Source organism: Caloenas nicobarica, chromosome 2 (genome assembly GCF_036013445.1).
Source record: "Caloenas nicobarica isolate bCalNic1 chromosome 2, bCalNic1.hap1, whole genome shotgun sequence".
NCBI lineage: Eukaryota > Metazoa > Chordata > Aves > Columbiformes > Columbidae > Caloenas > Caloenas nicobarica.
Window position 1 is genome coordinate 106,205,415 of NC_088246.1, and position 15,404 is coordinate 106,220,818.

Consider the following 15,404-nt stretch of genomic DNA (forward strand, 5'->3'; position numbering starts at 1 on the left):
TAAAGAATGCATTCTTATGGCTTGATTAAACTGAACGTACTGAGTAGGGTGTCCATTGTGCTTAAATTGGCCCTGCCATGAAAATAAATAGGTTTGTAGTAACAACAGACTATATGTTGTGTGCCACAAATATTGTCATAATAATATTGTTGCATATTAGTGAGATACACATAAAATACAATCTTACATAAACTAAAGACTAATGTATTTGGGATCTTATGATAATCTTTCTGTAATAAATATATTTAAAACTTCACAGTGACCAAATAACAGGCAGTGAGGTCAATGTTACATCACTTCAGACAAGCAGTCAAATAGATATTTATAGGATCCCATTTTATGTCATAAATATGAATGTGAAGGGAGAGAGGTTGGATCTTTTGTCCACTTAAAGTAAATCTAGATCAATTGCACTTGAAATCCTTGGGCTTGGCTTCTTTCCTCATTAGTGCTGGCAAAGCTGGTATTGTTAAAATCCCTCCACTCTTCCCATTACACAGCCTATTTTCAAAACTCACCTTGTTTCTAGATTATAAAAAAATCCGTAAACACATTTTATAGAAGTGTCAATTTCAATAATTTTTACTTTATTTAAAAATAATTATTGAAATAAAAAGAAGTATAAACAGTTCCTGCAAATAGATACTAAAGAAAATAACTGACAATCTTGATTCTAACTGCGATAACATACTTAACACAAAATAAAACCATCGTAGCTAGAGCAGTCTGGATTTATTGATGCAATGATATAATAGAAAAAAAGCAGTTTTCAAAATATTGACCTGTGACAAGTATTTCAATTTTCTCTTTGATATAGCACAGCAAACCTGTCTTGTCCAGACAATCCAACAGGTAAAGATTCCTGGTTTCTGTCAAGTTAAGCTAGGGACAAAGCTTGATTTGCTTCTCACACTGAGTGAGATGCTATTGTAATCATAAATTCATGAAGTCATTAAGCTAAGGCATAAAAAGAGATTTATAACTAAGAATTTGTGTAGCTCGCATTGAAGAACTTACATTTGTTGGGTTTTGGCGAGGAGAGGAAGCCAATATTTAACTGCTCTTCTTACACTATTTGGGCTTTCAATTGTAACTGGAGACTGCAGTGACTTCTACACTTTCAGCACAGAATAACCTCATTGACAAGTGTCCTCACTGGAGGACTCTCTTCTAAGAGAAAGGGCATCACAATATAGGGCTTAAAAGAAATCAGAACTTCTGAACTTGACAACAGAATATGCCTTATTAATCTTTTTCTTGGCTTTCCCCCCTATTTTTCATGGCTTGTAACTGTAAGAACCTCTTACCTCAGCGACCATTTATCAGAATGAAAGGGAATATGCCAAGATATGCTTTAAAGCTTGTCAGTAATGCTCTTATGAGGTTCTTCTTTACTAGTTTCTGAGACACTTTCCATTTCCAATATGCCACTTTAAAATCAGTCTAGTGATGCTCTATTTTGCACAGAATTTCAAAGCTTAAAAGAAAAGGATCAATTCTACTGCATAAGACTTGAGAAGCCACATAATACAGTCATTTAAAATAATGTAGGCCTTATGCAGTTTCTACTCAGTAAGTATCTTGTTTCAGGTATCCTTTATTCATACTTCAGATTTTATAGGCTTCATTTACTAATGTGAAAGTCCTGATGAGATTTAGCAAAGGAAATGGGAAGGTGGCAGGCTATAAAGATTTCAGCTTTAGCTGCTGGTAGACAGTGAAACATTACTGAGTGATCAGGTTTATATAACAGATATATTCTAACAATTTATAGCATTCACATTATTATGGCATCAAGATTAGATGGGGAAATGGATTCTGTACTCTGTTGCTGGGCATATGAACAAACAATGGAAATGCCAAAATGACAAATGCCCGCCAATTCGTTTTACATACTTTAATTTGCAGAAAACTGCAGAAAGCCACATAAGAAATTTCTGCAGGATTAGCCTAAGGAAGGTGGAATAGGATGATTCAAACCCTTCTAAATGTTTAGCAACTCGAATATTCTCTGATTATTTTTAAAGACATTCCAGGGCTTCTACCTTGAAAAGGCAGGAAGCTTATTTAGCTGGGAGAAATCATTTGTGCATGACTTTGTCTCCTTTTTATGTACAAAAACTTTCAGCTGAATGGGTTAACACTAAATGTTATTCTATTTAAAATAATAATACATTAAAAAACAAAAGCAGGGTGAGCTCTCACCTAACAAGGCCAAAAGACAAGGGGCAGCACAGGCTTGCTTACTGAGGCCAAAGAGGAGCCAGAGTTTCCCTTTGTTTTGATTTGCAAAAGCAGATTTATTTTTCTTGCATCTTTAGTGTGAAATACAAAAGTCAATTGCATTAGCAGCAAAATTCCAAAAGACTTCATCTAAGCCAGTTTTTACTTCTGTGTGCTTTTGATTTTAACATGTACTTACAAGCATAAGTGATGCTTCCAGCTCAAGTCCTGTCTCATTAAAGTCTATAATTTTACTTTCTGAACTTCCTCAGTAAGTTTAAAAATGTGAGATTCTAGCTCTTTGTAGGCATTCTAGCATTTTTTTCAGAGTCATTTAATTACTTTATTAAGGGTTTACAACAAAATGTAGTGAACATTTGTGATAGAACAAATAAGCATTTGTGACAAACAAATTGTGCTAAGCAATTTACTGTGGAAAAAAAATTACTGTTCTCTTTAAGAGGAAAACATGTAAGATGTTATTGGTGTAATTCTTATACAAATATACATTCCTTCACATGAGTACTCTCACAGAAATGAATATTATTGCTTATGTGGGTAGATGCTCAACATTTTGAGTTTGGATGGCAAAACCAAGGTCCAAATAAAGAATACAAACCAGAATCAAATACAACAGGGGTGATTGAAAGTTATTCTTTATTTCAAATCTCTTGGAGAAAGACCAGACTGCAATTAGATTTCTGAACTTAATTTCCTCAGTGATTTCAACAACAAAAGCAAATACAGGTTCCACACCAAAATTTTATTTGGTCTTATTCATTTAATAACATCCAAACCGTGTTTAAAATTTGAACTGTCCGAATTCTTTAGAGCAAGAACTACAACAGTTTCAGCTAGCTGAAAATTCAGTCTGCGATACTTTTTTTCATCCTAAGCAAATTTAAAGTCCAAAATGCAAAATTAAAAAAGGTGTGTCAATGTAATTTTATTTTTCTGTATAAAAAGATGTGCTTTGTTTCTTATATTTTAATATCTTGTGAAATAGTGCTATATTATATGCCAGGTAATAACAATAAGCAATGATTTATGAGGATACACACAGAGTTTTTTGCATGCTTATATGGCTTTTGTACTTGTATTTTTGTCCTTCTTTAGCATGATTTCAGTTCACAGTGGTACTCTTGGCTTGTAATTTTTGTGGTTTTGTAAACCTTGATGTATAGGAGGGCATAATATATCAAGGAAGTTCATCTTGGTTTGGCTCTAATCCTTCATAGAGCTGTCTATTATTCATGAAAATGTACAATTCATTTAAGCCTTACTTATTTATGCACAAAAAATCATGTATAAGCAATTTTCTTTTTCCTTTTTCCTTTTTCTCTGTTAGTTAAACTATTTTATTATAAAAATCTGTAAGGACACTATTTCTTTTCTTAATTGTAATTAAAGGCAAGATCTGTATTATTAATATGTATACTTTAGAAAAAGGCATTGTGATCTGTAAAGCCATGGGTATCAGTTGGGATTTTAAGTGAAATCACTCCAACATGGAAGTTTAGGTTGGAATTTAACCTGATGGGTGTAAAAACTGTTTTCCAGCATGGCAGCAATTTCCTTCCCCTTTTTACTGTGCAGTGGCGGGGCTTGCCACGTCCCTGATGTCACGTCTGATGGAGAGAAGAGGCAACGTTCAGCGCTGAGAGGGCACCGCCGTGCCAGCTACTGAGGCCCCACCACAACCTCTGCAGCACCTGCAGGTCACAGATGGAAATGCTGTCAACCCTGCGGCACTACACTGTAAAATTCGAAGTGATTACTGCTAGTGATGTGCTGCCACTGGTAAAAGCCAGCTACCATGCTGTTCCTATTGACAAGATTAATTAGACAACTAAATTACTACTTTTATCTTAGCAGTGCAATCAAGAACTGGAAGAGTGCAAGGAAGACACAAATGGAAGAAAAGCAGTAGTGAGAAACCCGCCCACCTCATTTTAGGATATGTTGTGCAACCTGTGCTCCTTCAGCACTATTATTCCGTCTTTAAATCTTTTCAGGTCTTTATTTGCAAGTGCTGTCATGGGCAGATGGAGGATGATAAACCTGATAACCATTTATTGAATTGCCCTTTTGCATGTGAAATGTAGTCTTAAAAACAACAAAAAACTCCCCACAAAATCCCCCACCTTCTTACTCTACAGCATATTAATTATTGGATCAGCTCACACTGCTAATTAAGTTAAATTCAACAGCGAAATAACTCCCAAAGAGCCAATTTATCTAAGGTAGTATGAGCACATATTCATTTCTCCTTATACATCACCAGCTGTTATTAATTAAACTGTAGTCACTTCAGACTACAAGTTTGAAATAATTGCCACTATGGAAACACTTCTACGCTGTACTTAACAGTGAGCTCGGCTGTTACTTTACTGTAGTCACTTGATAGGAACCTGAATATAGGTAGACACTGCTCTAGCTACTTAATTTTAGAGTTTGTCAGATATTCAGAGGAATGTGTGGAATTTTCAAATTCATTTATTGAATGTAAAAAGCTTTGTCATAAATATACATTAAGAGCAGAACTGAGTTTGATGGGTTATTCTCGAAAGAAAATGTCTCTTCTTTGAAGGTGTAATATCCCTTTTCAAGTTCAGAGGAGATCGCAGGGGCAGCAAGTGATTTTCCCCTGTGCAGCAGCTCCTCTCAGCTGGCTGCTTTACTAAGGTAAGGGCTGAAGTGATGCTCTCAATCTGCTTCCTCGCTACCCACCTTCCACCTGCAGCTATGAAGCATCTGTGTGCTGATGCTTTGACAGCCGGTAATTCTCTGCTGTGCAAAAAACTGCCAGTATGAATGGGTATTAGGATGAAAAGGTGTACTTTGAGGTCCCTTAAGCTTCTGTAGAAATATATTGCATTTAATTAGTCATGGCAGCAGAAGGTTGAAAGGGATCTTCATTGCAGATAATAAATAATCTTGCATGTGAAAATTTCGCAAGCAGAGGGTGACAAAATTGTCCTCTGGATGCGTTTCTTAGCCCACTGGTAAAACTGAACTAGTCTCTCCTGAAATCAATTACGCTTTCTCAAGTTTCAGTCATCATAGTACAAGTAAGAACAAGGAAGATCTTAAGTTCTGAAATATTTATTAGTCCCATGTTTCAGCGGAAGTGTGAGTAAAATCTGTATATTTCCAGAAACTAAAATTATTGCATTTTTTATAATACACTTTCAGTATGTTGCGTCCTCCAAAGCTAGTTAGTACAGGTGTTGAACTATTACTTGAGATATGAAGCTTTGGTTTCCTTCATTGCAAATGCCATTTGTAAGACACAAAAGATTGCAGAAAATGAACAGTGTTCCATACATTCATCTCACTTTATGTATATCATAACACGTTTACTATCTTTTTGCCAAAGACCCATCAAGAACATAAGAAGAGGAACTCTAACATCTCTGCAAATGACCTTTTTTTTTTAAATTCTTACTGTGTTCATGAAAAAAGTATCAGTGATATGATGAATATTTTTAAGGCGATCTACAAGCACAAGTTTTTTCACAAACAACTTCTGGAACGTTATTTTATTTTTTCCATTACTGTTATTCAACTGTAAGACTATAACCATGATTAGAAATTCACTTCATTGTATGGGGGATGATGGGAAACAAATGCTGTACCCTTTAATGAGTCATCCACTGAATTCACAGCTCACCTGCTGATTTTAATTTATGTGATAATTTCAAAACAAAACACTTCATGTCTTTCATCTATATATTGCATTTCACTTATTTTCATGAAAACATGGACTATGTTTTCTTGGATTGAGTACTCTTGTTTGTGAGCAGTTTCTAACCTCCTATCTAAATGTAAATTTCTTATGCAAACAAATTATTAATAGGGAAGTGAAACAAAATCCTTAAGCCCTTTCCAAGTAATACAAATGAATATGTTTATGATAAGTTGTTATTTTTTAAAAGTGAAAACAATACTATTAATTAAGGTCTACATTTCAAATGTAATAATAAATTCAGTTTCCTAAAAGATGCAAATCAATTCCAGTTAAAAGAAGTGAATCATCATCATCAAGTTATGTTAATTACAGCATTGAAATTCTTAAGCAAATAGCTTAGAATCTAAACATATGAAAGAGAAATGAAGACAGAAAAACATTATATCTCTATAGACAAGACCTATAAGTTAGTCAAATCTACAGTTCATATATATGTCAAGCAGACTCACCCAGAACAGCTCCTATTCCTCGAACAATTTTGTTTTAATCTTGCAACTCATATAGCCACTTTATGTAGCTTTAATTTGGCACCCTGAGATTGCCCAAATACATACACAATCTTATTCGAAGAAAATACTAACACAACCTAACATTCATTAACTACTGAGAAACTACATTGAGTCAAATGGTCTATCCAGCTTTATGTGGTGATTCTGGGAATAACTTTCACCATTAGTTTACAAACTGACAAAAGCAACCTCTTCTATGTAAATTTGAGGATCCTGCTGAGGTTCCTGACAACCGATAAAATGAAATGGAGAGAAAACAACCAGTGCAAATAAAAAGCAATTTGCATGAATTCCGGTCAAATGGAAAGAAGCTAATGGACATGGCATTTACGTATAAGGAACTTGCCTTGTAAACTGTAGATTTCTCCAACGCTGTTCTGCCGGGTGATATGATGCCAATATGCACTACGAGGAAGTGAGATCGACTTGGATAATGTCATTGGTTCGGACAGACTGGTCTGGAGCTAAAAACCAAAGCAAACATAAATGGAAGATCACACATAGCCATACTTGATAGATAGTCTCAAAACTGTAAATTGAACCAATGTTGTTAGGAAGATACTATTTCCTGAATTGTCAGAGGTTTTATACTATCATTTAAACTGTGTTATAAGCATCAGCACTGTGAATGCTCAGGAAAAAGCTGCAAAAGTATATTTGGGTATATAGGTTCATCAATGCAGGTTAATGTTAGGACATAGGAATGTGTCTATTTATTTACAGCTATTCTCGTTGCTGCTACAGTTATGTTATTTTCTTCTTCATGATAATGATGGATTAGCATATGCCTGAAATCTTAAACTCCTCTACAATCACATTTCTTCTTGGTCATTTAATCTGCATATTGGATTGAAAACCCAGAAAGATGCTAAGAGAGAATCTGAGACAACCAGTAGAGAATTAGCAATGAAGAGTCATTAATTCCCCTAATACTCCATTCAAGTAGAGGCGTCTCATCACCAGTACCAGGCTACAGGCTCAAGTGCAAATTTTCCCAGTCAGGGGACTTGTCGTAACTGAAAATGTGAATTGTATGATAAGTGTCCATGTGTACGAGAGCTATGGCACAGATACCTGACAGGAGGAATGTAAACTTTATTAAAGAGAGCTCAGTTTCATGTGCACTGTAGATGTGAAAGACAAGACTAGGCTACAGAAAAAAAAAGAAAGATGGAGGATTGTGCATCCTGACAACCTCTTTAGATTCACCTGTATCACTTCTGCTTTCTCTGACTAGAAGAAAAGAGAATGTATCTGCAAACTTTTTGTATCTTTGGCTTTACAGAATATAAAATGTGATCAGTAATTTGTGGGATCTAACAAATGATGATTATGCTGTGGGGCATGCAACTTCTTCAGAGAATGGATCAACACTGAAGGATCAATTATGTCTGAAGATTTAGAGTGCAAAACCTCTTAATTTCGGGAGTAGTACTAGGATGGTGAGGGTAGGACTCTGAAAGAGTGTGCCTAGAAACCCACATTTTCAGAGAGTCCAGCTACAGAGCAGAAGGTATTCAAGGTCTGAATAATTTACTGCAGGCTAAAGATTAACTCCTAGGGATTCCTCATTCAGAATCATAATGACAAATTTAAAAAGCCATTTTTATCTGTACAAACTCCATAATAAAAAGAAAAAAAACTCTTTCAGAGACAATATCCACAATTTCTAATCTAACCAACCTATAATTATTTCATTTTTGAGTATTAACACACACTGATGTGTGGCAGATATTTTATTTCAGATCAATCTATTGTAACTACTTCCATTGTTGTTTTCTTGAGAATGGCCATCAAAATTGCTCCCTGTCTACAGCTAATGTCTCTTCTGCTCATTTATAGCCAAATATTACATTTAATTTGTCAGCAGTGCAGATCATCACTGGAAGCTATTCGATATGAATTCAAGAGCTTGCAGAAACATTTCCTCCATTATAAAAGTTCAAAATCCTTATCAAAGGAATTCTATTTTTAGGAAGACTTGATAATTTAAAGTTTATTGACACAGAACATTTCCTTTATTGTGGAGATCAGGGCAATAACAAATCTATGCTATTTTACCATGTTACTACAGCAAGGGTAAAAAGGGTAACACTGTTGAGTAAGAAAAATAAATAAAATAATGTAACTTCAATAAACACATGATTTATTTATAATTTATTCACACAAAAGGTATATTATAGTCTTGAGGCAATAGGCAAAACTTTTTATTAGTATGCATTCTGAAAAAAATAATTCCAGTAAAGGGAACAACTTTGACTGTGGTTCATTATCTCAAAGCTAAATCCATGGACTAAAATGAAATGGTTAAAGTTATATCATTATTCCTGATCTGAGATGATTAGTTCCTACCTAATCTGATCAACACTGACGCAGAACAACTTCATATGCACATATTAAAGCTTTGAAAGAATTTAAAAAAATCCATTCTCATTATAAATGAAGAATTGCTCTAGTGCAGAAGATCATGTTGTAGGCATTCACAGTACTTTGTTTCCTCAGATGCTCTGATTAAAGAACAACTTCTGATGTTACCTTTTGGGCAAGAAGTATCACCATATGCTAACTGAAATAAGATCAGATGAACTACATTTCTTTGGGGACTTCATAGAGAGAAAATGCAATTTCTGTTTTATTAAAATATCATCCTCTTGAAAAAAATATTAAAAATACATTGTCAATTTTGTTTTTAATTTAAGACTATAAAATGTAAAGAGAAACATGGATTTGCAGACCTTATCACCTTCTATATCGTATAAAGGATGATAATTCAATAGCACATTAATTTGTCCATGAAGTTATTTTTACGGACTATTAGATCACTATTAGCTACAATTCGGCTTTTTATCTTTTTTTCTCTATAAAAAACACATTATTGGTCAAATGTAATTAACAATGACAGAACGCTTACTCCAACAAACTGCTGTTTGTAAAAATATTTCTGTGTTCAAAGAAAATTGCATTATCTACTGACAGAAACCTACTTTCTCTAGAGACCAACTTATGTGACAGATTGTGGGTGTTTCAGATAAAAACTTGAAACCAAGGTAAAGAAAACAGGCATATAAACATCCAGATTATCAGTTGTTCATATACTACTAAATAGTTTTTGGCTATATAAATTACTACAGGCAAAACTAGAATTTAATGTACCAAGAGCTACTGTTCATAATCCCTTTTCCCCAACTGTAAATGAACATCTGGTATTTAATGGTGTTAAAAAAAGAAAACCAAAACTAATAAACAATTTGTAAATCAGGGAGGATGAACCAGAACCATTTAATTTTAAATAATTAGTCACTCAGTTTTTAGACTTCCGGTGTTCCAAACCAGTGGAAGAGATCACTCTGGGTAAGCTCAGACACTTTATCCTAGATACTCTTGCCTTCATCTTTTCACTATGCCTCAAATAAAAACGACTGAGAAAATCAATTAAATAACCTTTTAATTTTCTTCTTTTCTTGAAACAGGTAGACCATCAGTTTCCTGTACAGATTTATTTCTGTCCTTAATTTAACATAAATATAACAATTCAAAAATATCTTTAAAATTATTTCACTTATTTCCTTAGGCCTATTTCCCACTTACAAAATCAAATCAACATCTCTGAGTATGGATCCCTTCTTATGTGAGAGGCAAATGTTCAGCTGTTGCTTTCAACACCGGCACATTTTCCCTGGAAAAACAGGCTCAGGTGCGTTAGCATCAACCATACAGAAAGGGTCCATAATGGTAGAGGCAGCACAGACACACAGAAGAAATAAACACCTTGATCTGGGAAGGAATTTCAGGTAATTCTGCCTCTCTGCTCTGGTAAGACCCCACCTGGACTACTAGATCCAGCTCTGGAGCCCACAGCACAGGAAAGACATGGACCTGTTGGAGCAGATCCAGTGGAGAGTCACAAAAATGATCAGAGGGCTGGAACACCTCTCCTATGAAGACAGGCTGAGAGAGAGTTGGGTTTGTTCAGCCTGGAGAAGAGAAGGCCTCAGGGAGACCTTATTGTGGCCTTTGAATACTCAAAGTGGGCTTATAAGAAAGATGGGGATGGACTTTTTAGCAGGGCTCATTTCTGATAGGACAAAGGAGAATGGTTTTAAACTAAAAGAGGGGAGATTGCAACTAGGTACATGGAAGAAATTTTTTACAATGAGGGTGGTAAATAAAACACTGGCACAGGTTGCCCAGAGGGGTGGTAGATGCTTCATCCCTGGAGACATTCAAGGCCAAGTTGGATAGGGCTCTGAGCAACCTGATGTAGTTGAAGATGTCCCTGCTCATTGCAGGGGGCTTGGACTAGATCACCTTTAAAGGTCCCTTCCACCCAAATCATTCTATGATTTCACTGAGGGTTTTTTGCAGTGTTGCATCTATGAATTGACCTTAATCTTTAGTATACAGGTATAGAAATATAGAGGAAAGTAAAAGCAATATACCAAATTAAATGTATATAATATATTACAGTAGCATTAAATAAAATATGTGTCTAGAATGATTTTGCTACAAATACATCTCAAATCTGATGAGACTTTGGGAAATGAAAAACATAATTCAAACTTTTTTTGCACAACTTAAGAGGGGGGAAATGATGTAACTAGAACTCGGGTGAAAAGAAAAGTAGAAATGCATATATCAAAACCATATCAATGCAAGGATTTTTTTGGTAGGAATATAAAGAAAAATCCATCAATGAAGTGTTTTTGTTGTCTGACATGAAATACCGAGTAGTTAGGTTTCCTTCAGAATCTTTCTTTGATAAGACACCTTTCACATAGTGAACGTTACATTTCTTTCCTGTATCCAAATCCAAAATATCAAAAATACTAAGTCACATGAAGCCTTTGCATTGCCAGCAGCTTTACAATTCTTAAAGGACTATTCAATTAAAATAGAAATAATAAAAAAAACTATTAACGTGTCACTGTAAGTAGTTCCCCATATTTTTCATTATTGTTCTCTCATGATCCAAGTTTTAAGGGCTAAATTTTCTTTTAATTCCCATAGGCCATCTCCATTGACTTAAATAGATTTGTTACTCTGATGTCAATAATGAATACAATTCAAAGAATAGAGCCTGTTAAATGTATTAGGGTTCTGAGCTTTGATCTGTTTAGCAAATTATTTTGATTAGCATTTTCTTTTTGCATTAAAAAAGTCAAAACACTGAAGGTGACAGAAAACACATTTGGCTTGTGGAGAAGAACTGAATAATATATAGTTCATTCCATTTTTTAGCCTGCAATAAAGACAGTTTGCTTTTTACAGATATGCTCTGGAAATAGGTTAGTTTATTACAGATTAAAAAAACCTATCTCATTTCACATCCTCATTAGAATCTTTAAACAAACAGAAACAGAACTAGGTCACAGAAGACTAATGAGAATTGTAGTCTGGAAATATGAATTAAATATCATTATTTAGGTTCTTTATAACTCTAAATAAGTTTGCTTTGCTTTTTGACTTGAAGAGGAAGAGTGGTCAGGAAACATATTTCACTTTTCAGGTGTCTATTAGCTGACTGGAATAGCACAGACTCATTTCACTGTATCCACAGTGAAAAATCACTTGAGTTGAAGAATTACACAATCTAGACGGTAGCACCAGCTGAGGTACCAGCTCAGCTATCAGCTGTGTTAGAGAACAAGCAGGAAGGAAGAAGGATTTTTTTTAAAATGAGTTTTCAGTAACGACCGAGAAAAAAGGTGTCATGTTTGTCTCTTTTTGTAAAAGCATATACTGTTCTCCCATGTTCAACTTTTGTACTATGACACATAAACCTGTTCTACAAAAAGCAGTTCCCATCCAGCACTGTGAAGCAGATTATTCCTTCTTGAGCACAGTGTTTTCCCATGTTTCTGTTGAATTTTAAACTGTTGTTCCAAACAGTTCTTATTATGTTCTTATAATTAGATTGTGCCTTGATGCAGAACTTCTGTGAAGATACTTAATAAAACTGGCTGCAAGTTATATTCCTATGAAAGTCCAATGAGAATATCTACATTTTGGTAATGTGTTATTAATAATTACTCTCTGGTTATAATTCCCCATAACCCTTTGTTCACAATAACTTAGCTTGCTTAGAAAGAGGACTACGTTCATTACTTAAAAGTGTCTACTATTAATACAAACACTTATAGGTATCAGCATACTATTTATTTGCTAAACACTGCTTAATTTTTACTTTTACATTTTTATTCAGCTTGCTGTTCCTGACAGAATACACAATATTGGCAAAAACCCCACCAACATATGACCTCATAAGTCTTCTGAAAAGGCACATAGAAAAGCTAGCTGTGAAAGTAATTTCAGTGATTTCAGTCTTTATAATATATTTCTCGTATTTAGATTTTCAGCAGCTATTCTAACCTTGTTATGACCTTTTCGAGAGTTTCGTAATCAATTATGGAGGAAAAAATCTCAAAATAATAACACTGCTTTGCAGTGCCAAGGTGATTATTCTTTGGCAGTGGAATAACATTATGTCTGAATAATAAAGAAATGGTGAAAGAAAAACATTCTGAAAGGAGATTCAATGGTACTGATTTTTTTTAATCTCCTTGGACACACTACAAAGAGTGAATTGTGACATTTTTCTCCTTTTCTGGCAGAAGTATGTTGTTATTTTTTTTGTTGTTTTTCGTTTAAAAGAAGCTCATAATAGATCATTTTGCTGTCTGGCAGAATGCATTAATGTTGGAGAAAATTAGACGGATTTTACAGTGATGGATTTTATTTGGATTATATTTATTGAATGTCAGTAAGGTGTGTGTCTTCACTCATATTCTGTTCACAAAATTTTGGTTTTGTTTCTTTCATGAAAGAAGTTTCCTGTCTATGGAAACTATACTAATTACTGTGAGGGCGGAAGGTCAGGTTCTGACATCTTTACAAGGTTTGAGTTATTGTATTATACACAGGCAATATATGAAATACTTCATCAATTTTTCATCGCATAAAACCACTTACTAATTACATGGGAAATGATGCTGACATGAACAGAGCTGAGACTATTTCAAGCCTGACTAAAAGTAGGTCTCAGTGAAAACAAACACAACTAAATGGTAGGAGTCTCTAACACACAGGAGAAACTGCTACCAGGTTGAGATAATTTCTTCAATAAATACATAAATTTATATATATGTGATAGAGAATCTAGTATTGCACAGATATTATTTGCAGATATTGCTTGTCCTGTCCGTTATCATGAAATGGGAGCTTTTATGAAAGAGAGGTGCTGGATGACATGAAGGAAAAGATTTTGCAGATAGACATTTGCTGACCTGAAAACATACAGCATTTTGGGACAAGACTGTGTCCAACTTTAAAATAGTTTCACATTTTAAAAGTAAAAATCTAGAATTATTGAAGATGCTCAGTACTGATACACTTGTTTAAAGGTATGGATATTTCTGGATGTGAAATGGGGAGGATCAGGCCAAAAAAACTACCTAAAATTAAAAAGCAAAATCTAAATTAACACCATATCCCTACACATTTTATTCAAGGCAAAAATAGAAATGAATCACAGTCCTAGAACAGTTCATCTTGTTCACTCATGAATGTTTGAAGTGAAGGCAGGTGACACAGAACGCACTGATATAGATCAGCTTAAACTCTAGGGTGTTAGCTTTACCTTCAAAGATATATTCTAGGGGTCATTCATCTCAAGCAGTTCATCACTGAAATGTTCATTTACAGCTTTGACTCATTTCAAAAACAAGCAGTGAATTATGTGCATCATTATGAGTGTTTGCTAGTAGGTCATATAAAAGTCAATGATGTGCGGGTTATGAGGAGGTCACTGAATTAAGGAGTTAATAGTAGCCTGAAGAGTACAGGAGACGTTATTTGATTTGACAAAATAATATTGTGATTCGGAGAGACACCTGAGGATAGGAAGAAAGTCACTGACACTGCTATCTTTCAAAAGGGCAAGAAGGAGGACCTAGGGAGCTACAGGCTGGTGAGCTTCAGCTCGGTCCCTAGGAAGATGGTGGAGCAGCTAATCCTGGAAATCATTTCCACTCACATGAAGGATAAAAAGGTCATCAGGAGCAGTCAGAATGGATTCATCAATCTGACACTCTTATGATAAAATAACTGGCTTGGTAGATGAGCAGAAAGCAGTGGATATTGTCCACTTCGACTTCAGGAAGGATTTTTATACTGTTTGCTGTAGGATCCTCATGGAGAAGCTGACGATGTATGGGCTGGATGAGCAGCCCATTTCAATGAGGTGGACTGAAAACTGGCTGAATGGATCAGCTTAGAGGGTGACAATGAGTGGATTAAATCTAGCTGAAGGCAGTAACTAGCAGTGTACCCTAGGGGTCAATATTGTGTCCAGTCTTGTTCAACATCTTAATTAATGATTAGAATGATGAGGCAGAGTGCACCCTCAGGAGATATACTTATGTCACAAAATGGGAGGAGTGGCTGAAAACCAGAGGGTTGTGCTGCCATCCAGAGGGATCTCAACAGGCTGGAGAAATGGGCTGACAGGAACCTCATGCCGTTCAAGAAGGGAGAGTACAAAGTCCTGCACCTGTGGAGGAACAACCCCAGGCACCAGTACGTGCTGGGGGTTGCTGGAAAGTGGCTTTTCAGAAAAGGACCTGGGGGTCTTCATGGATGCCAAGTTGAACATGAGCCACCAAGATGCCCTTGTGGCAAGGAAGGCCACCAGTATCCTTGGCTGCATTAGGAGTGTTGCCAGCAGGACAAGAGAGGTGGTCCTCCTTCCCCTTTGCTTAGGACTGGTGAGGTCACTCCTAGAGTGCTGGGTCCACTTCTGGGATCCTCAGTTAAGAGAGACACAGATATGCTGGAAAGAGTCCAGCAAAGCACCACTAAGGTGACAAAGAGACTAAAGCTTTTCTCCTGAGGAGAGGCTGAGAGAGCTGGGACTGCTTAGCCTG

At 35.5% G+C, this 15,404-nt stretch overlaps 1 protein-coding gene across 1 annotated transcript in view; it reads right to left on the minus strand.

Annotated features, from left to right (window-relative positions):
- DOK6 (docking protein 6) overlaps nt 1–15,404 on the minus strand; it is a 248,098-nt gene that overhangs the window by 30,523 nt on the left and 202,171 nt on the right. Inside the window, exon 7 of the mRNA XM_065629299.1 lies at nt 6,830–6,947. Within this exon, the coding sequence (XP_065485371.1) occupies nt 6,830–6,947 (118 nt within the window). The remainder of the gene's footprint in view (nt 1–6,829; nt 6,948–15,404) is intronic.